Raw genomic sequence first — 21,561 nt, 5'->3', positions numbered from 1 at the left:
CGGGGAACCACATCTCACAGGCTGCCTGACCGACATACCTCAACACCTAGGGAAACAGAGGTCCTTCAGACATGGGTCCTGCTCTTTAGGAATGGGGACTGTTTATGAATCATGGTTAGTGTATAGAAATGTTTCATGTCCTGGGAATAGACTTAACTACCCCAGGTCTCAGTTATCTTCATCTGCAAAGTGAGTTGAAATGAATGCTTTACCAAAGTGATGGGTTCTCTGCTCAGGTCTGTGCCAGCCAGTGCATCCAGAAAGTAACACAATTTAGTAACATTATAGCCAGGGTCTTCTCCATTGCCTGGAGCTAAGGAGAACTACATCCCCAGACGACTGAGGGGCTAACACCCCACACACTTGCTAGAGAGTCAGTCACAGACTTCCGTGGCAGCAACCAAGCCCTCATGCCTCAAGTGGGGTGTTAGTTATGCTCCAGGTCCCCTGTGTCTCCCACCAAAAGCCGTGTTCACCAACAGAATTCCTTATCTCTGTCTTCACTGCTGAGTCCCATGCTCCCCCACTTTGTTTTGGGCTCCTCATCTAAGAACCCAGGACAGGGTATAAGACCCTGCTTCCTCAGCCAGCATCCTACAAGTGAGTCCTGCCCATTCTTAACCCGGTCCCAATACGATGAACTGCAGCAAGGGACAGAGATGCAGGGAGAAGGAGGGAAAAGCTAAATTCCCAAAATGGAGAACCCAGGAAGGGCCCTCAGAGAGTCTCCTAGCTCAACTCTACCAGTGAGGAAAGAGGGATTCTGAGAGGAGAAATGACATTCCCTTGCACACTGCAAGCCAAGGAGAGCAGGGGCTAGACGAGGGCTTGATTTATACCAGTGTTTTTATTATTTGTTGTCTTCTGATCATTTTTAAAATATTTTTTCAAGTGTACCAGGATACTAATACATGAAGCCATGTCCCTTGTTTGTTTTGATATGGACCTTGGGAGTACCTGTGTGCTCAACCCCAGCAAGGCACTGGAGAAAGGTCACAGACGTCAGCCTAAACATATGTTCTCAAGTCCCTGAAGCATCTGGGCATGGCGGCTCGTGCCAACTAGCCCAGCACTCAGAGACTGAGACAGGAAGTTCTTTGTAAGTCAAGTCAGAGGCTAGTCTAAGCTATGCAGTGAGTTCCGGGTCAGCCTGGGCTATCCAGTGAAGCATTATCTCAAAAAAAAAAAAAACTAAAATAAAACAAAACAAACAAAATAGTAAGGCAGCGAGATGACATGGATTTCCTACCTCAACTTATATGTCCTTGGCATTTTGAAGGGATCCTAGTGTACTTTGACTAGGTAGAAAAGGTAATGAATGCCATTGGAGTGTAGAAAGCAATAGAGGGGCATGAGGACTGCAATCAGCTGACACAGACTGTCATGCCCAATAGGTTTAACAATGAAACAAGGCAAGTGTCTAGCTAGGATGACAGCAGAAGAGACTTGTTTCTTGCCTGTCTATCGTTGTTTAATTTCCTTTCTGTGTATTGTGGTAAATCCTGATTAAAGCAAGTTAGAGGAGGAAGGATTTGTCTAACTTAGACCTTCAGGTCACAGTCCTAGTTTCATTGTGTTACTGAGATCATACACTCTGACCAAGAGCAACATGGTGAAAAAAAGCGCTTACCTGTCTTTCAAATCCAGGTCACAATGCATCACTGAAGGAAGCCAGGGTAGGAACCTAAAGAAAATAAAGGGGGGCACTGTTTGCTGACTCGAGCTCTTACTCATCTAGCTTTCTTTTCCTTTCTTTTTATTTATTATTTTATCTTATTTTTTGGTTTTTTTTTTTGAGGCAGGGTTTCTCTGTGTAGCCCTGGCTGTCCTAGAGCTTGCTGGCCTGATCTGCCTGCCTCTGCCTCCCTTGCTTGGAACTAAACGCATGTGCCACCATGCCCGGTTTCGTCTAGTTTTCTTATTTTGCCAAGATTCACTTGGCTAAGGATGGTTCCACCTACAATGGCCTTGGCTCTCTTATAGTCATCAATAATCAAGACAGTATCTGTGCCCATAGACCCGTCCTACCTACACGATTCCTCAACTGGGGCTCCACTCTCAGGTGGCTCTAGGGTGTATCAAGTTGACAATTAAGATGAACCAGGACAAGTTCATTGCTTCAGGAAAGTCAATGCAGGGATTTAAAACATCACATCCATGATAAAGAGCAGAGGAAAACAAACACATAGATCATTGCTTACTCGATGCCCAGTACTCAGCTCATTTTATCTCCTCTTTGACAGTTCAGGGCCAAGCCTAGGGAATGGTGCCACCCACCATGAACTAGGTCTTCCTACATCAATTAACAATCAATCAAACAGTCATGCCCCACAGGCAAACCTGATCTGGCAATTCCTCAATTATAACTCTTTCCAGATAATCTAGGTTGTATCAAGTTAACCGCTAAATACAGGCAGTATAATCATCTATCTGTCCATCCACCTACCCATCATCTATAGATGCCTGACAACCATAATCTTTGGTTAACATCAAATTACAAGAAAAGTGGAGATTTTAAAGGACTACCCAGCCTCCTGCCTCTTTACCAAATGAACAGTTTTCCATTTTTCCTCCCACAGACATTATCTTTCAAAGCTTTAGTGATAAAACAAGTTATCTTTTTAGATAGTTTTATACACGTGTCAGTGTATAGATTTTCCTGTGATACAGTATCACTGTTAGAGCTTTTTATCAGAATGAAGACAGCCGCAGGTTAGCATTTTGGTGAATGTTCATTTGCCCATGTTCCTACGTATTTGTGGGTATGTTGTATAATAGAAAAAACTGAACATTAATTTCCATAGTTTCATAAAGGTATTCTTGTTGGGTTTATTATTTGCTACAGTTTAAACATACATCTTCCCCCAAATCCATGTGCTAGTATTGGAGATGGATGGGGCCTTGGAGAGTTAGCAAAGTCTTTAGGATGCATCGCTCATTGGTGAGAATAATGTCCTTGCCAGGAGGATCTAGAGAGCTGCCTCTCTCCTCCCTATGCTGCCTGGTAAAGGCACAAGGGAAAGGCCTGGCCTTGAGCCAGAAAGTAGGGCTTTACTAGTCACTGACTCGTAAACCATAAGAAATAAATTTTTGTTGTTTATAAGCCACCAAGTCTGTGGTATTTTGTTTTGGCCCCTGGAATAGACTACTCCAAGGCTGCTGTTTTGGAAAGAGGAGCATGGAAGTCTAGATGTAATGACAAAATAAATCAGAGAAGCTTAGTTAGAAGCTGCCCGAACAAGGGAATACAGGGCTTCCCAGGGCATTAGATTGCTGAGACTGCTGAACATGGAACATAGCTCTGGCGTAAATGACAGATATATCTACTTCTAATTCTGGAGGCTCTAAGTCTGAATTCAGGGCATCTGGTCCTCTGGAGGTCTCAGGGAGAACCCTTTCTTGCCTCTTGCTAGCTTTTGTTTGTTGTCAGCAGTCTTGGCATGTTCTGGATTATGGAGCATCATTGCCATCTTTGGTTCCTTTATCATTGGTGTTCTGGTGTTCTTATTCTCTCTCTCTCTCTCTCTCTCTCTCTCTCTCTCTCTGTGTGTGTGTGTGTGTGTGTGTGTGTGTGTGTGTTTGTGTGTGTGTGTCTTTCTGTCTCTTTCTCTCTGTTTGTCTCTGTCTCTGTCTCTCTTCCTCTGTCTCTCTCTGTGTGTGTTTCTCTGTCTCTCTCTGTGTCTCTGTCTCTGTTTCTCTCTCTCTCCCGTGTATGAATAGATTCCTCTTACAAAGACAGTCATTAGGTTATGGTCTACTCCATTGCAGTGAGACCTCATCTTAGCTCAATGCTATCAACAATCACCCTATTTCCATATCAGCTCACTTTCACAGGTAACAGGGATCAGTACTTCCATGCTCTTGGGAGATGAGATTCATCCAAGGATAGGTAGAAACCCCAGGATAAAGGATGGAGGAAGAGAATGAAGCCAGTGACATTCTCTAACATGAAAGAAAAAGAAGAGCCCAGGATGAAGAGACTAAGAGAATAGATACAGTAAGCCTGCTTCCCCCAACAGCCCCTGCCTGTGTTTTAATAACCTCTGAGATCCAGGAGAGCAGGCTGCCCATCAGCTTCTCCAAGTCCCTTCTCCACTGGCACATGTAACTGGCAGCTTCCCCGTGGGCCCCACCAGCCTGGCTGCAGTATCCTGTTTTCTGTTCATTGCCAGATTTCTGGTTGACTGCCACCTAATATCTTTTGGGCCTGGACTAATTTTTTGCAGTCCCCAGGAAGCGTTGTTAATTCTCAAGTCCTCCCATCTGGTGGGTCCAATCCCCACCCTCTGTACAGCATGCACATTTTCTATGATTTACACTTGCAGCAAGATAGAGTTACGATGAGCCTTAAGGAATACAGACAGCCCTGATGCTCAGCTCCCCTTCCTACGTTTTGCTGGTTTACAGCTCCCTGGGTCCCTGTGCCCTAGACTGTGCACCAAGTTACATGTATAGATGCAGGGTAGAGAAGGTTCTAAGGAGTGTGGAGACGGTCCATAATAAACCTGGAGTTTCTCTGCTGGTGTGTACAGAGATCAGAATGTCTGGAGCCTTCACAGACCTGGCTAGGAGCAGATATGGATGTGATGGGCCAGGCCATGATCTTCAAGTCAGCATGATCTTCCTCCTTTGCCAACTTAGATGCTGAAGAACAAGGGATAGTTGCTCAGTCTCAGTGAAGCAGCTGAGAAAAATGAGGCCCCTGCTCGTTAGCTGAGGTCACCGGCAAAGCCCTGTCAGGATCCATTCTTGCTACTGCAAGAACTCACATAGTTGAAGGAATTACGACACTTCTCCAGTGGTTCAGAGTGACTCAGCCTTGGGCTCCCTACCTCTGGACATTGCTTCAAGCCCCTGGTAATCCTCATCAATGTACCATCTGTTTTATCCTTACCATTTAGTTATCTGTCATCCTCAGTTTTCTTGGAGCACTGACATCCACTTCCAAGCCATACCTGGGTCCAAGACCTGATATTAAAGTCTAAGGGTAAAATAAGAAGGGACCCAGAAAGAGTCTCCAGTGAAAATTTGTATGGGACTGACTGTCAGACATCCTGCCCAGACATAAAAGGCACAGGACTTGAACCCTGAGGGATAGGGGAGAGAGACAGAGACAGAGAGAGAGAGAGAGAGAGAGAGAGAGAGAGAGAGAGAGAGGTGGTCTCCATCAGCTAACTTCTTAGCAGACCAACCCCTTTCCTTACCTTACAGTTCTCAGACAGAAACTCCAGGAAGTCTGATAAGGTCATTCATTCATTCATTCATTCTTCACGGGTCCTAATCTAAAACCAGTTCTGTCCACAGTAATCCAGTTTGCAAATGGGAGGGAATTTGATCGTGAACCCTGCTCTTCCTAGGCACTCTGTCACTGGTGCCCTCTTCTGGCCTCTGTACGCACTGTATCCACATGCACAACTTGTCTGCATACCACCCCCGACAGACACATAATTAAAAATAAAGTCTTTTCTTAAAAACACCATTCTGTTCTTGGAGGCTGGTCTGGCCACTCTCTTCATAAGCGGTGAGGTTTGACTGTATTTTCCTGGTTCTGTCCCTGTGATGAATTCTTCACACAGCTAGAGAAGCTAGGAGGATGATTAGCATGTGATCGCTGACTGCTCCCTCAAGGAAACCTTATCCCTGACATGACACTGAGACTGTCATTGTCTACAATGGAGACCACTCTGTCAGGAAGTCTGTTAGGTTCTGCCTAACTGTCTGGACCCTCTAAGCGGCAATAGCGGATAGAAGTGTGAAGTAAATACATTCATGTGCCTTCTTAAGAGGATACACCTAGTAAAAAATATCAACACACTTCATAGAGAAAAGGCAGTATCCTTACTGCAGAGGCCTTATAAGGGAATAAAGGGGAGAGTTTTTTTTATGGGGATAGATGTGAGCAGATACATATAAAAATGACAAAGCAAATGATTGATTAAAAACATCAAAGTCCAACAACAGAGAGATGCAGGGTATCTTTTAGGGGATGTCACTCATCAGATTGAAACTCTTATAACTGCAGTGTTACAAGGCCTGGTTGTTACATGCCTGTAATCCCAGCTACTTGAGAGATTAAGGCAAGAAGACAAGTTCAAGGCAAGCCTAGGCTACAGAGGGAGTTCAAGTCTGGTCTGAGCAACTTAGTGAGATCATGTCTCAAATAAATAAATCAACAAATAAAATTAATGGGATATAGCTCAATAGAACAGGCACAAGGTCCTGGATTTAGTCCCCAGGACTGCAAATAAAAACAAAAACAAACAAAAAACAACAACAAAACAAAATGCCCCAAGGGACTGGCAAAGATGTCCTGAGATGGAAACTGGGCAAATGAAGCTTGAAAGTGGTTGTGGGGAGGTGTCCTTAAGGGCTAGTGTGAGGGAATTACCAAAGGAAGAAAACAGAGTGCTTGCCTAGATGTTCAAGGCCCTGAATATGATTCCCAGCAATGATGAAGGGGGGAAGAAAAGGGGACAGAGGAAAAGGAGGAGCAAGAGGGAAAAGGAAAGAAGGGAAGATGATGAGGAAGGAGCTGTAGGAGGGGAGAGGGCGGAAGAAAGGAAAAAGAAAGAAATTTGTTTTTATAGGTATTTTGTTCATAGAGGAACTGTTCATGTCATTGTATTATGTAGAAAATTTCAAAGTCATAACTGATAGAAAGCATGAAATCAATTATGTGTATGAGTGCACACTGTGTATAGTAAAATACATAGTTGAATCAAAATGTATATATAAAGATTGTTAGGAATTTTCTCTGCATTTTGTAAGATCTCCAACAATTTGTTTACTTCTTTTTACATTCCATGGGTTTTTTTGGTAAATCATATAAAAGAAGAAAATGGTTCTCATGCAATTGCTTCTGATTGCCATCAAATCCACCTTCATTCCTCCATCTCAGTTGCTCTTATTCTAAGATTCTTTTTTAAAATGTGCTTTTATATTTTGCTTGCACGTATGTCTGTGTGAGGGTGTCAGATTCCCCTGGAACGGGAGGTACAGACAATTGTGAGCTGCCATGTGGTTGCTGGGAATTGAACCCAGGTTTCTGGAAGAGCAGCTAGGGCTCTTAGCTGCTAAGCCATCTCTCCAGCACTTCAGAGTCTAACTAACTTTCTTACACTAAGGCTGACCATTCCCATAAACACTTCGCGTGTCAGACTTGAACACATACCACAGTCTGGTTTAAGTGACCTGTGGAGATAAGTTAGCACTTAGCATTTGTTTTGACGGGGTGGGGCTGATGTTCATAGGTATCTCTACCACACCTACCTGTCACATACCTGCCCTAGAGGTGCCAGACATTGGGGTATCTGTTGAGAACCAAGGTCAACGTGACCCAAGATGAGTCTGCACTGTGCACATTCTTTTTGTCTGTCCTTGGCAGGAGCAAGTCCTTCCATCTGAGAGTTATTTTAACTTATATTTAAATCATTTTAAAGAGACAGTTTTTGTGAAGTTAAGGGTATGACTCCAATTGAGACAGACAGATCAATGGAGCCGTGTTGAGTGTCCACCCTCTGCCCACTGTGAGGCTAGGTTTCTCATGTGTCTTAGAAATAAGGAGCACAGAAATAAGTTGGCCTTTGACAGTGTGATTAAAACACTGTAAATCTGCCAGGAGCCAGGGTGTGGGGTAAAAAGCAAAAGGACTTAAACCAATGGCAGACTTCAAAGGCAACTCTCCTGCTCACCAGCTTTGTGGTTTGGGGACTTAATTTCTCAGAGTTGCAAATCCTCCCTGCTGTAAAGTTGGGCGAGGGGAGCATATCCCAGCTCTCCCCCAACTCTGTTGGGAAGCATTCATCAGGACCCTGTCTCCAGAGGGACCCAGCAAAGAACCTGTGTACCCTTGATCTTTGCCACTTACTAGGGGTTACTACTTAGAATGCACAAGGCCAGTTTGTTGGGAAATCTACAAGGAAGAAGTCAAGCTGCCAGAGAGTTGACAACTATAGACATAACCCTGCCAATTGCCTGCAACATGTCACTTTGAGCAATTATGCATCTTCCTGGGTATTAGAATATACCTCTGAGAAATAGGAGCCGGAAGCATCCAATACCCAAGGGAGTGCATGTATCCTGTACGTTGCTCAGAACCTAGCAAAAAATTTATTCTGTTGCTCAGTTATTTGAGACATGTTTCTCTTTGTTGTAAATTAAATAGGAATCTAGGAAACAACCTAAAACCCAAACACAAGAAAATATCTGTTCTTTTCAGCTCATCTGGTTTGCAGCTGGGTAGTTGTGAGGTATTACCAGCCCTACCTGCCCTCTCAGCTGAGAGCTCCTATGGACAGCAACCACATAGGGTCAGGGCTATAACCAGCAAACCTTGGTTATATTGCCATGTGGTGTAATACAACTGTTGTCCCTCTCTTGGCAGGTCCTTCAAACCGGACTTCATCCTGGTTCGACAGCATGCCTACAGCATGGCCCTGGCTGAGGACTACCGCAGCCTGGTCATCGGCCTTCAGTATGGAGGGCTTCCTGCTGTCAACTCTCTCTACTCCGTATACAACTTCTGCAGCAAGCCCTGGGTGGTAGGTGAAAGACAGCCTACGTGGAGGGAACTGGGGAGCGTGAGGTAGTCTCCTAGCCTGTAAATGGCTCCATTTACAGACCCTCAGCAAGCAGAAGAATCTTTATTTAAACAACTTGACCCCGGGTCTCTTCTGGGAATTACAGCCTGGAAAATATTATGTATAACACATTATGATACAGGATCATGTAATAGTAATATTAGTCTTGCTGAGGATATAGCTCAGTTGGTAAAGGGCTGGGCTCAGTTTCCAGTGCTGTGTAAACCAGATATGTTGATGTACCTATAATCCCAGCACTAAGGAGACAGAGGCAGGAGGATCAGACAAGGTCATCCTTGGCTACGTAGCAAGAGTTCTAGGCCAGCCCAGGCTATGGGAGACCTTGACTCAAGCAAACAACAAACAAACAAATATATCTTGTTATTTTTAACATCTTAATATAATTTTCCTATTGTTGCTCTTCAAAGTTATCAAACACTTACTGAATACCAGAAAACTGTTGTGGGTACCCACCCTATCACTGTAGTTAAAGATGGCACCATTGCTCTATCCTACAGAGGAGAAGGCTTCACTTCAGAACTCTCTGGGAACTTAAGACTAGTGAATGGTAAAACTGAACTTTGAAACCCTCTTTCTCCAACTCCCACATTTGCTTTCTCCCCATTGATCACTAGTCTCAAGCCTTCAATTGTTTTACTCAAGTTTCCATTCAAGTGTTGTACAAAAACAAAAGGATCTTCCTAAGATGCCCATCCTCCTCTCTTCTATTACTCCACACATGGCTCTGGACCTAAATGACACCATTCCTTTATCTGTCATTTATCTCCCTTAACACAAGCTATGCAGAACCACACAGTGATGGTACCAGAGTACCCGCCCCTTAGTCTACCATTCTAGTGAAACAGTCTGTTAACAAATATGACAGCTGTGTCATCTGTCCTATGGTGCGTACCTCAGGGAAACATGAAGGAGGCTCAGAGGTGTGGATAGAATGTGATGAAATGTCTCAGTTCTGTGGTCCACCCATTTGGCTACCTGTCTGCCATCACCTTGGAGTGAAAAGCACTGATTAGAGTCTGGGCACTGAGATAGATTGACCAAGGCCAAGTTTCTCCACTTGTGTGTATCCTTCAACAATTTGCATTAGCTTCTCTGAACTTAGTGTCCTTATTTTTTTTTTAAAAAAAAAAGATGATAATAGGGTTTTTCTGGTTTTCCATGGGGGCATGTAAAATGTTTGTAATGTTAGCTGGTATACAGCATATTCACAATAAATGGTACAGCAATTCTTGCCTCTTGCACATGGACTAAGTCTAGGCTGGGATGGCTCTTAGGATTTAATGAATGACTACTCAATTAATTTAATAGGTGTGGATAGTCTTGGCTGCTGCCATCCTGCCATGGTCTCTTTGTGTCATAGCTAAGGGTTTTGGCTCATGGGGTCTAAGATTTGAGTGTCATGAGAAGGAAACAGGCCATGGTTTTGAAAGCAGCAACTTCATTAGCACTCACTATGTCGTGTGCTCAACCCCAATACCCACATCCCAGATATCCCCACTGTACAAAAAAGGAAGCTGAAGCCCTTGTAGCTGGCAGTAAGTGCTCCAGCTCTTCTTCAAAACCCACCAGCTTAGCTATGGAGTGATACTCCTCTCTGAACTCCAATGTCTTTGTCTATAAAATGAGGGCTACCCCTGAACAGTTCTACAAGCCTTTGGAATGACTCTGTCCTTTTTTTTTTTTCTTTCTTTCTTTTTTTTTTTTTTTCAAGACAGGATTTCTCTGTGGTTTTGGAGCCTGTCCTGGAACTAGCTCTTGTAGACCAGGCTGGTCTCGAACTCACTGAGATCTGCCTGCCTCTGCCTCCCAAGTGCTGGGATTAAAGGCGTGCGCCACCACCGCCCGTCTTGGAATGACTCTGTTCTGTGTTACATGTGTGGGCTATTCCCCAAGAGTGCACAGAAGCCCAGTATAAATCAGGCATTTCCCCAGCTTCCTTATTTCTTTGTCTAAGATCCTGGCATTTTCCTGGCACAGAATATGGCTCTTCTTCTAGCCACCATGTACCTGTGTTTGCAAAGTCCAAGTTGTCCTTCTGATATCCACCTGTAATTCTCCTTGGCCTTCTGAGTAAGATCCTAGCCTAGCCTCTTAAAGCTCATGATGACCTGTGATAGACCACCCTTTGCCTGCTTCCTCACCATCCCCCTGCACCTGAGGCCACAGCCATGGAAGCCATTGAAGACCTTCAAAGACAGTCATCTCCTTCAACACATGGAGTACCCTTCTTCCTCTTACAGGATAGGTACAACAAGCCTTCCTGATAACCCATGTTCTCCTCTATGTCCCAAATTCCCCATCAGCAACACCTTAGCATCTCAATCTTGTAGCATTGCCTGTCTTCCACTAGACTTGGCCTGGCAGACTTGGAGTGTTGTCCTAATCATCATACATAATGCCAGATGCCACGTGAGCTCTGCATGGCACTGTGTGATGACCACTGGGTCTGACCCTCACTCTGGAAGCACAAGCTAATATGAGGACCAATTAGGAAGTAAGAAATAAGTGATACACAGTGGGGATCTGTCTGCGTGTTCAGAATACATAGAGTTGTAAAAGCAAAAACATTAATCACCCCCATGAACTAGGCAGTAGTGTCCTAGCAATCCAGTGAGTGAGATTTTTTTATATATATTCTCCATTTACAATTTAGGAAACGGGTTTCTGAACCTGCCCCTCCAGGTCTCAGAGCTAGTAACAGTAAAAATCTGAATGAGAGTGTCTAGACTCAGAGTGAGTGACTATCATGAAATACCTACAGTGCTATCCTTGAAATACAGGCATTGCAGGCAGAGGATGGCAGAACCCCCAACAGGTTGTGCTGGGGACAAGGACCTTGTGTGAAATGGTCAAGCTTGCAGTTAAGTGCTCGTAAAATGTAGTTGAACTGTGAAGCCAGTGACCTGCCTACCTCCCAGCTCAGGGGCAGGCACAAGGGGGAAAAGAGGGGGTGACACCCAGCCAAGGAAGTTGGCTTTTTATCCTAGCGGTGAGCAACAGCTTCTAGAACTCAGCCCAGGACAAATGCTTGAAGGTCAGGATTGAGGGGAAACCCTGACTGGGTAATGAATGAGCTCTCCTTTTCTCTCCCAGTTCTCTCAGCTCATTAAGATCTTCCATTCTTTGGGTCCTGAGAAGTTTCCACTCGTGGAGCAAACATTTTTCCCCAACCACAAGCCAATGGTGAGTGCCTTTTTAATCTCTGCTTTTCTTCGTGATGTGGGATGACCTTACATGTCTGTCTCCCGAGCTCTGGGCAGCTCACGGCTTGCTCCCTGGTTATCTGGTCTCCACATAGGAGCCTTCATGTCCTGTGCTTGTGGAAATGTCTAGTGTTCCCTGGGGGAAGGTTCAGCTTCTCCAGGGGAGTTTCAGGCAGTAGGGCAACTAACAAAGGTATTTGGCGTTCTGTGAGACACATCAAATGACGTCTTAAGCTGGCATCCTTGGAATCAGAGGTTGAATATAAAGGACAAAAATATTTTTATAGTAAAATGTTACCTTCATCACAATTTTTCATGGGACCGGTTTCTACTGTAATTTTAATAAAATATGTGCTATTTTATTTGAAATGATTATTAAAGAGCAATGTACTTATATGTTCAATTTCCATTCTTTGAGGTGCACCTGTGTTATCTCTGGGAGTCTACTAGGGCCAACCTGAGAGTTTGTAACTTTAGTACTATTTGGAAGGTTTAAGACTAATGCCTACAGTTAGAATTTTGGTAGAAAAGTTTTGAGCTGCTGGAATCAGCCTACATCGTGCCTGCTTATGTGATTGGTGCATGGTCAGCTCACTTGGCCTTGCATGAAATAGGAATCTCAGGGAACAAGAGTAATGTACTCATTGTACTAGGGACTGGGTCTGATTGTAGAATCTTAGGCTCTGACTGTTGAACTGGACAAGCCTGTTTGAAGACACTGCCAGGTAGGACTGCAGGCTTCAGTGGAAGCAATCTAGTCAGTCAAGAGGCTCTTGCTGGTTGTCCGTCTACTTTATCTACCCGTCGCTCCCAGAATTTAGGATGTCTGAGACTCTCATTGGGGTTGTCTGTCTACTGTATCTACCCATCTGTCATAGAATCCATGATGTCTGAGGAACTTATTGGGGTTGTCTGTCTACTGTATCTACCTATTACTCACAGAATCCATGATGTTTTGGCTCTCATTGGGGTTGTCTCTCTACTGTATGTACCCATCAGTCACAGAATCCAGCGTGTCTGGTTGGTCTGAGTGGTGTAATGGTAAATCTGAATTATTAATTTGATTGGAATGAAAAACACACAGATTACTTTCTCAGTGTCTGTTGGGGTCTTTCCAGAGAGGATTAACTGAGCCAGGAAAGACCAACTTGAAATGTGGGAAGCACCATCTATGAAGATGGGGGCCCAGATGGGATTAAAGGAAATGGAGGAAGGCTGGGGTGTAGGTATTCTCTTTTACTTCTGGTTTACCATGATGAAAGCTGCTGGTCCTATCACAACCTCCTGTGTAACGGCGTAAATGAATGCAGACAGAGTGTAAAAATATATATATAGCTTTAATGTAGAAATAGACTTACAGAACCACCGTTCCCGCGGAGACCAGGAAAGCAGAAGCGAGCGCTCGGAGCTTGCTCGCCAAATTTATAGGCAGACATTAGCCCGAGGCGAACACGCCCCCTAAGGGGCGGGACTTATCCCTACATCTCCCCTTTTTGTCTAAATAAGACAGAACTAAACCAAATACAACTACATACAATAACAACAAATAATAAATATAACAAACAATATTGAGAACAAAAGCTTTGCTAAACATTCTATCTCAAGGAGTCCAAATAATGTAAAGAGTAACTACAATTATATAATCTTCAACTCAGTCAAAGATCTGAGAAGGGAATAAACACTACTCAACAAACGAGATATATCCAAAATGTGCAACAATTGACAGAGACAACTGACTACCTGGGCAATCACCCAAAGTCTCGTTTTCAACGTTGAGTCAACCAATTTTGGCTAAGGCCTAACATAACTGACATACCATTATTAAAGGCAAGGAACTTTTCAAAACTATCTTACCCTGTCTTGGCAGGATATGACAGTCCTGTTTTATCCATTGATGCACGCTCTGTATCTGTGTCAGTGGTTGAGGTATGGGCATTTCTTTGCCCAAAGGCCAGTTCTGCCAAAATAGAAAGGCTCCAGGTGGAGTGTTTTTGGTGCTCAACATTCTCTCGGGAATAGAGCGGTGTTGCCAGGAGCAATTGTGTCTCACTATCACGAAACTCTGAGTTAGATTAAAGGCCATATTCTACAGCTCTTTGAAGAGGTTGAAGATTATCTATCTATACTGAGTATAATCTCTATATATCTAAAGAACCTGATTAGTCTAATTATAAATGACAAACCTAGATGACAATTAGTCTATATAATTCTCAATATCTATCTAACTTAAAGACTAAGACAATAAACGACTGTGAAACAAATGAGGACAATGACCTCCAAATATAAACAATGTACAAATATACATTGCAGTAGGTAAATATATATCAATACACAAATATTATATAAGTATCTTAATCAGAGGTAGAAATGTACACTGCAATATGGTAAATATATACAATATATATATATCAATACAATATATGTCAATACATAAAAATGTTTTAAACAGAGGTAGAAACATGCATGCGTACAATAGTCCATATAATTTAACTTTGTTTCATTATACAAGAATTGATACCAATATATTTGTCTAAAAGCAGTAACTCACAATTATAAATCTATTATCCCATCATTCCCTCTTTTTTTTTTTCAAAATGATCCTTGAGCTTATAAAATTCCTCTCCCAACCCTCAATCATATACTAATTATAATCAACCCCTAAATGATGTCCCTAAACCCAAGGGCAAACTTTACTGGGAGAGGGGACGTCGTTCTCTAGAATTACTTCCAGCTGTCATAGGGGCGACGTTCTTTCTGGGGGATCCTGTGAAAGTAAAATGATGCTTAAATTTCAAGATAATGTCTTTTAAAATTGCAAATAGTCTCTGAGTATTTTCGTGCAGGTCTGGCCAAAATGTTGTATAAGATGTGCACCATTTCAGCTAACCAAGTTGGAACTGTCTTGTGCAGCTGGTACCAAAAGCAGGTCTTGTAGTAGCGCTATCAGTATCATGACGTCATATCAACCAGGTGGAGTTGTTGTTATGGGGCCCCATCTTCTTCCTGGAAACTTCAAATGTCACTTCAGGAAAAACTCATTGTTCATTATGAAAAACTTAAACATTAATCATATATATATATATTCAATGAAAGACATGATAGATATATTCAATGAAAAGTATGATAGATATGAAGAGAAGCAAAGATGTTTTCTAAACTCATATTTCTTTCTGTCCCATATCATGGCTCTTGACATGAGACAGAAACTCCAGAAACTCTGGGTTTTTCTCTTACTAACAGGCTTGGAATTGGAGAGGGACTGAGCCAGAGTCCAACTTCAAAACCAGCTTTATAAATTTAGAAATATGGTTTAATATTACTTACACAACCCATTCAGTTGTCTTGATATTTCCTATTGGGCAGGTATTTTTCCATCTGTCAGTATCCAAACATCCAGGGTCCCTTGAATTTCTCAAAGATGAGTGTTTTCCTGTGGAGATAAGAACAGAACCCTGCCCCCATTCTATATGTTTTTCTTACCACCTGTATGAATATCATCGTTGTGGATGAGTTGTCATTTCTCCTTTCCAAGAGGTTTCTCCTCTTCAAATCGAAACTTTATTAATTTTGATGGTATCCACAATTTTTCTTCTCCTGTGGAAACAAGAGCAAAACCCCTTCCCCAACGTAGCACATCTCCTGGCTTCCACTGAGAGGTCAGCACATCTTTGAAATAAATCGGTTGATTTAGTTCAGCAGACTTTTCCATTATCCAATGTCTTTCTGCTGCTGTCGTTCCTTTCTCATTAGCGTTAAGAAAATTCAAGGTTAGTAAAGCATTATGTAATCTATTTCTGGGGGTATTTTCAGTCCCTTTCTGTTTGTTCAGCATATCCTTTATAGTACGATTTGATCTTTCTATAACTGCCTGACCTGTAGGATTATTTGGTATACCTGTAATGTGTTTTATATTATAATAATCAAAAAAGCGTTTCATTTTCTTAGATACATATGCTGGACCATTATCTGTCTTTATTTGCGCAGGTATACCCATGATGGCCATAACTTCCAATAAATGTGTGATTACTGAATCAGCCTTTTCTGAGCTCAGGGCAGTAGCCCATTGAAAACCTGAATACGTGTCTATGGTGTGGTGTACATATTTTAATTTGCCAAATTCTGCAAAGTGGAACACATCCATCTGCCAGATTTCATTCCTTTGGGTGCCCTTTGGATTAGCCCCTGCAGGCAGTGGCGTTTGGTTATAGAAAGAGCAAGTAGGGCATTTCTTTACAATCTCCTTAGCTTGTTGCCATGTAATTGAAAACTCTTTCTTCAAACCTTTGCTATTAACATGATGTTTTTTATGAAATTCAGAGGCTTGTAGCACACTACCAATCAATAATTGATCAATTTCTGCATTACCTTGTGCTAGAGGACCTGGCAGACCCGTATGGGATCGGATGTGTGTTATGTACATAGGGCAAAGCCTGTTCCTGATCAAATCTTGAACCTGGAGGAACAATGAGGTTAGTTCAGTATCATCAGGTATAAATTCAGCAGTTTCAATATGTAAAATAACTCTTTCTGCGTATTGTGAATCTGTAACTATATTAATAGGTTCTTTAAAATCCCTTAGCACCATAAGAATGGCATATAATTCCGCCTTCTGGACAGAAGTATACGGACTTTGTTCCACCTTATCCAAGTCTTCTGATTTGTAACCTGCCTTCCCTGATTTATTGGCATCAGTATAGAATGTACGGGCTCCAGTTATTGGAGCATCACGGACGATTCGAGGAAGAATCCAAGAAGTTCTCTTTATGAAGTTAAGCCGCTTGCTTTTTGGATAGTTGTTATTAATGTCTCCCAAAAAATTAGCACAAGCTCTTTGCCATGGTTCATTATCTTCCCATAATTTCTTTAGTTCATCAGCAGTGAAAGGCACTATAATTTCTGCTGGGTCTATGCCTGCTAGTTGACGAAGTCTCAGCTTGCCTTTTATAATTAACTCAGAGACTTTTTCCACATAAGTTTTCAGTTTCTTACTTGGTTTATGTGGTAAAAAAAATCCATTCCAAAATAATATCATCTCTCTGCATTAAAATTCCTGTAGGAGAAATTTTTGATGGTAGTATGACGAGAATACAATCGAGCTCTGGATTCACCCTGTCCACATGTGCCTGTTGTAATTTTTCCTCAATCATTGTCAGTTCCTTTTCTGCTTCAGCTGTTAATTCTCTGGGACTGTTTAAATCTTTATCACCATCCAAGGTTTTGTTCAAATGAATTATTAAATCAGGTGTTATTCCAATAGCTGGTCGTAGACTGGAAATGTCTCCTAACAGTCTTTGAAAGTCATTAAGAGTCCGTAGGCGATCTCTCCTAATTTGTGCTTTTTGTGTCTTAATTTTTTGCAAACCTATTTTATAACCTAAATAATTAACAGAATCTCCCTTCTGAATCTTTTCAGGAGCTAATTGCAATCCCCATTTAGGTAAAAGTATCTTTATTTCTTCAAACAGTCTGTTCAAGGTATCCATGTTTGAATCGGATAACAAGATGTCGTCCATGTAATGGTATACTATAGATTTGGGAAATTTCTTGCGTATTATTTGCAATGGTTGGTTCACAAAATATTGGCACAGGGAGGGGCTATTTAACATACCCTGGGGGAGAACGGTCCAGTGGTACCTCCTCGAAGGTTGAGAATTGTTATAAGTAGGCACTGTGAAGGCAAATTTTTCTCTATCTTCTTTTTGCAAAGGTATAGTGAAAAAACAATCCTTTAAATCAATAACTATGAGAGGCCATCCTTTTGGTAATAAAGAGGGCAAAGGAATTCCAGATTGCAGAGGGCCCATAGGTTGAATAACCTTGTTGATGGCCCTGAGATCTGTCACCATTCTCCATTTACCTGATTTTTTCTTAACCACAAATACAGGAGAATTCCAAGGGCTGGTAGATTCTTCTATATGTCCAGCATCTAATTGTTCTTGTACCAGCTGTTCTAAAGCCTGTAACTTTTCCTCAGCTAAAGGCCATTGCTTTGTCCATATTGGTTTCTCAGTCAACCATTTTAGAGGCAAGGCTGTTGGTATCTCTGAAGGGACATCAATTGCTTGTTCTTGTACAGCCCGAATGGCCGGTTTTCTCCGTTTGTAATATCTTTTAATATTATTCTCAGAAATATAGGCTCTAGATTTAGCAGGAATGTTAATTTCGGTATTCCATTGTTGTAATAGGTCACGACCCCATAAATTCATTGCAATATTGGCTACATATGGCTTTAATTTTCCTATTTGTCCCTCTGGCCCTATACATTCAACCCATCTCGTGCTCTGCCTTACTTGAGATAGGGTTCCAATTCCCAGGAGCTGAACATTTACATTCTGAAGAGGCCAATACGGATGCCAAGATTCTGGGGTAATGATACTTACATCAGCACCTGTGTCCAGCAGGCCAGTAATAAAAATGCCATTTACACACACTCTCAGTTTAGGTCTTTGATCATTTATAGAAGTTTGCCAAAACACACGTAACTTATCTTTCTGATCATTATTGCTTGTAACAGTAGGCATGGGGCTTCCTAATTGTCCTGATGAGGCACGTTCTCTGCAGAAACTGGATATGACTGAACCATGTTTGCCATGGGGGCCTGTGAGGCCCCCCCCCTCTCACGTTTCCCGGCTGTATCAGGTTGCCTTGTCTATCTCTTGTAGACCTGCATTCATTCGTCCAATGTCTGCCCTTTCCACATCTTCTACATAAACCTGAAGGCTGAGTCCTCCTATTTCTGTTATTTCTAGAAGATGCATTATTATTATTATTTCTGAAAGATGCATTATTATTATTATTATTATTATTATTATTATTTCTGAAAATCCGTTGTTTACAATTCCTTTTAATATGACCCATTTTTCCACAATTAAAACATTTGGTATTCTGGTGTCTCCTTTTACCATTGGAAATTGCTTCTTCTACCCATGCTTCAGTGCCATAATCAAATGTATCAACATTGAGTGTATGCAAGACCCATTCTTCCAACGGTGCTGATCTGAGCTTTAAAGGACCCAAAATCCTTTTGCATTCCACATTTGCATTTTCATAAGCCAAAGACTCAATCATTATACGTCTTGCTTCTGGGTCAGATATTCCTATTTGTACAGCCTTAGTTAATCTTTGTAAAAAGTCACTAAAGGGTTCTCTCTGACCCTGTTTAACTCTGACAAATGATTCCATTCTCTGTCCTGGGTCTTGTACCCTGTCCCAAGCCCTTAAGGCTGCTGTAGTACACATGGAGAGTGTGTTTTCATCCAAATTAGCTTGTTCCTGAGGATCGGAAAAGAGCCCTTCACCTAGAATTTGATCTAGGGAAATGTCAATTCCCTTCGCTTTTTCCTGCTGTTCTAAGAGTCTAGCCTCTTGCCTGAATAAGCATTTCCATTTCAATTGCGGTCCACTCTCCAGTACCGCAGAGCTCAGCTGGAGCCAGTCTGAGGGGGTTGCTCTGCTTGTCGTGGCCCAAGATCTTAGCATCTCTTTAACAAAAGAGGCTTGCATCCCAAAAGTCATGACAGCCTGTTTTATTTCCTTGAGATCATTCATACGCACAGGCTCCCATGTATCCTCCTTGATGACCCTAGGGTTTTTGGAACCAATCACCTTCTCTGTTGTTATTACGGGAAAGGCAGGTAGAGCTGTAGGTAGAGCTTTGTGGAAATTGTCCCGGAGAGACTTACCCACAGATGTAGTTAAAATTTTCCTTTCTACCCTTTGCTCTTCTTCATCAGAATTTAGAAATTCCTCAATCTTTTCAATTCTATTCACCATTGCCTTCTGCAATGTCTGAATCTCCTGTCCAGAATTATGTTCCAAAGCCTTCATTGAGGATTCTAATGTATGAAGTTTGTCCGTTAGAGATAACATCTCATCTTTGGACATAATTTTTATGGCATAAACCGTGCCTTCTTGTATTGACAATCTTTCCGTCAATCTGTCATAAGCTTTAGACAAAATCCGATTGTCACATTCAGCAGTTTTGATTCTCTCAGTTAATGTTTCATTTCCTACAGAAAGGGACTGAATCTTATGGTTCAGATCAGCTGTTCCCTCTTCCATAGTAATGAATTTCTCCTTAACATCAGCCTGAAGAACTTCAACCTGATTCTTGAGAAGATTGTTATCAGTCTGGAGAACTTCAACCTGATTCTTGAGAAGATTGTTATCAGCCTGGAGAACTTCAAACTGATTCTTGAGAAGATTGTTATCAGCCTGGAGAACTTCAAACTGATTCTTGAGAAGATTGTTGTCATTCTCAATTGTTTTTAAGCGTTCAATCTCTACCTTAAGAATCCTGGATTCGTCTCGTAAAGACTTTATCATATTTCTATTATCAAACCATTTGGTGCCAATGAAAACTACGAATCCCAGAAGGATCCATATATGTGGGGTGATAGACACCTCTTGTAAAATCTCCCACATGGTACAATTAAAAAAATCATTAAATTCTTGAACAGTAATGTGTTCAGACATTTTATTTATAAAAGAAAATTTTTTTACCTGCAATGATCGGTTCCTGCCAGTGGTGGTCTCTGTGTTTTTGGAGCCTGTCCTAGAACTAGCTCTTGTAGACCAGGCTGGCCTTGAACTCACAGAGATCCGCCTGTCTCTGCCTCCCAAGTGCTGGGATTGAAGGCGTGCACTACCAAGGCCTGGCAGGCCTCAAACTCACAGAGATCTGCCTGCCTCTGCTTCCCAAGTGCTGGGATTAAAGGCGTGCTCTACCACTGCCTGGCCGGCCTCAAACTTGTGATCCTCCTGCCTCTGCCTCCTTCAGCAAATCCTACCGGCGTGGGCCACCACAACCGGCCAAGTCACTTTGTAACAGACCAAATCTGACGCTGTGGCAGCTTTTGTTGCAAAACCGCAATTACTTGAGCTTCTGCTAATTCAGGCAGTGGGGTTCCGCTGCAAAACTTAGCCAAGGCAGGCAGAATGGGCCTGTGTCGCCGAGTGTGTCTCGGACTCGGCACTGGACTCGGCACTGGGGCCGGAGTCACGAACTGAAAAACAGCACCGGGGAGGGTGCTGTGTTAGCTAGCGGGCTACCCGCTTGAGTCGGGGGCAAAATAGCCCGACGTTGGACGCCAAAATGTAACGGCGTAAATGAATGCAGACAGAGTGTAAAAATATATATATAGCTTTAATGTAGAAATAGACTTACAGAACCACCGTTCCTGTGGAGACCAGGAAAGCAGAAGCGAGCGCTCGGAGCTTGCTCGCCAAATTTATAGGCAGACATTAGCCCGAGGCGAACACGCCCCCTAAGGGGCGGGACTTATCCCTACACTCCTGGGCACAGTGAACTAAGAACCAAAGCAAAATAAATCCCTCCACACACACACACAAAATATTTCTTCCGGGTATTTGATCACTACAGTGGCAAGGTATGAATAACACAGAAAATGTATAAACAAACTAAGATATTTCAGGGTTTGACTTTAAAGCATGGTTGGTTGCTAATCACCACCCTGACTAGATTTTAGACAAGAATTTAGTCTCATTGAGAGTGGTAGAGAAGCAGGTTGATAAGGATCTGTGAAAGTCTATGTTAAATGTTGTGCCTGGCATACGGTGGGTGCTTTTCAAACAGGGGCAAAGACCATGACCTGGAACACTGGCGAGGGAGGGCTCACAGTTAGGTGGCCCTATGTAGTGGAGAGTAGCTCCCTAGTTGTCCTAGGGCCTGAGGAATTCCTGGCATTCCCAACTAGGAGCTTCACTCAGGGTTTCGTTTACACCACCATCATCAACTA

The 21,561-nt window shown here is 42.5% G+C and overlaps 1 protein-coding gene across 1 annotated transcript in view; it reads left to right on the top strand.

Annotated features, from left to right (window-relative positions):
* The window catches only part of Syn3 (synapsin III), a 399,638-nt gene that overhangs the window by 119,597 nt on the left and 258,480 nt on the right, over positions 1 to 21,561 (top strand). The window contains exons 5-6 of the mRNA XM_041673952.1: positions 8,384 to 8,540; positions 11,694 to 11,783. Coding sequence (XP_041529886.1) covers positions 8,384 to 8,540; positions 11,694 to 11,783 — 247 coding nt within the window. The remainder of the gene's footprint in view (positions 1 to 8,383; positions 8,541 to 11,693; positions 11,784 to 21,561) is intronic.

This window comes from Microtus oregoni, unplaced genomic scaffold (assembly GCF_018167655.1).
Source record: "Microtus oregoni isolate MIOR12 unplaced genomic scaffold, Mior012 000001F_ref0000356, whole genome shotgun sequence".
Lineage (NCBI taxonomy): Eukaryota > Metazoa > Chordata > Mammalia > Rodentia > Cricetidae > Microtus > Microtus oregoni.
This window is presented reverse-complemented; position numbering and strand designations above follow the sequence as displayed.